Raw genomic sequence first — 284 nt, forward strand, 5'->3', positions numbered from 1 at the left:
TTTTCTGAGATTCTCCTTGAAATCAATGTTTCTGTGATCAATTGCATTTGGGAGCAATGCATAATATACCCCTCACCCTAGATTCAGATGGTCTTCTACCATACTAAAGACAGAAATTCTGTTTTGAAGAAACCCATTTCATTTTGTTTAGCCAACTATTTTATTATCTTATTAAATTATTATACTTTTTATGATTTAATGCATCTTATTATCCTATAGATTGTGTCCTGCTAAGGACACTTTAGGGAAAAACATGGTGATTATTTAGAAAATATGGTTTCTTA

The 284-nt window shown here is 30.3% G+C and overlaps 1 protein-coding gene across 2 annotated transcripts in view; it reads right to left on the minus strand.

The window, feature by feature from the left end:
• PCDH15 (protocadherin-related 15) overlaps positions 1-284 on the minus strand; it is a 516985-nt gene that overhangs the window by 99309 nt on the left and 417392 nt on the right. For both annotated transcript variants that reach the window (XM_015565490.1, XM_015565491.1), the window contains exon 24: positions 1-31. This exon is cut by the window's left edge and continues 128 nt beyond it. In XM_015565490.1, the coding sequence (XP_015420976.1) occupies positions 1-31 (31 nt within the window). The remainder of the gene's footprint in view (positions 32-284) is intronic.

Source organism: Myotis davidii, unplaced genomic scaffold (genome assembly GCF_000327345.1).
Source record: "Myotis davidii unplaced genomic scaffold, ASM32734v1 scaffold20, whole genome shotgun sequence".
NCBI classification, from domain to species: Eukaryota; Metazoa; Chordata; class Mammalia; order Chiroptera; family Vespertilionidae; genus Myotis; species Myotis davidii.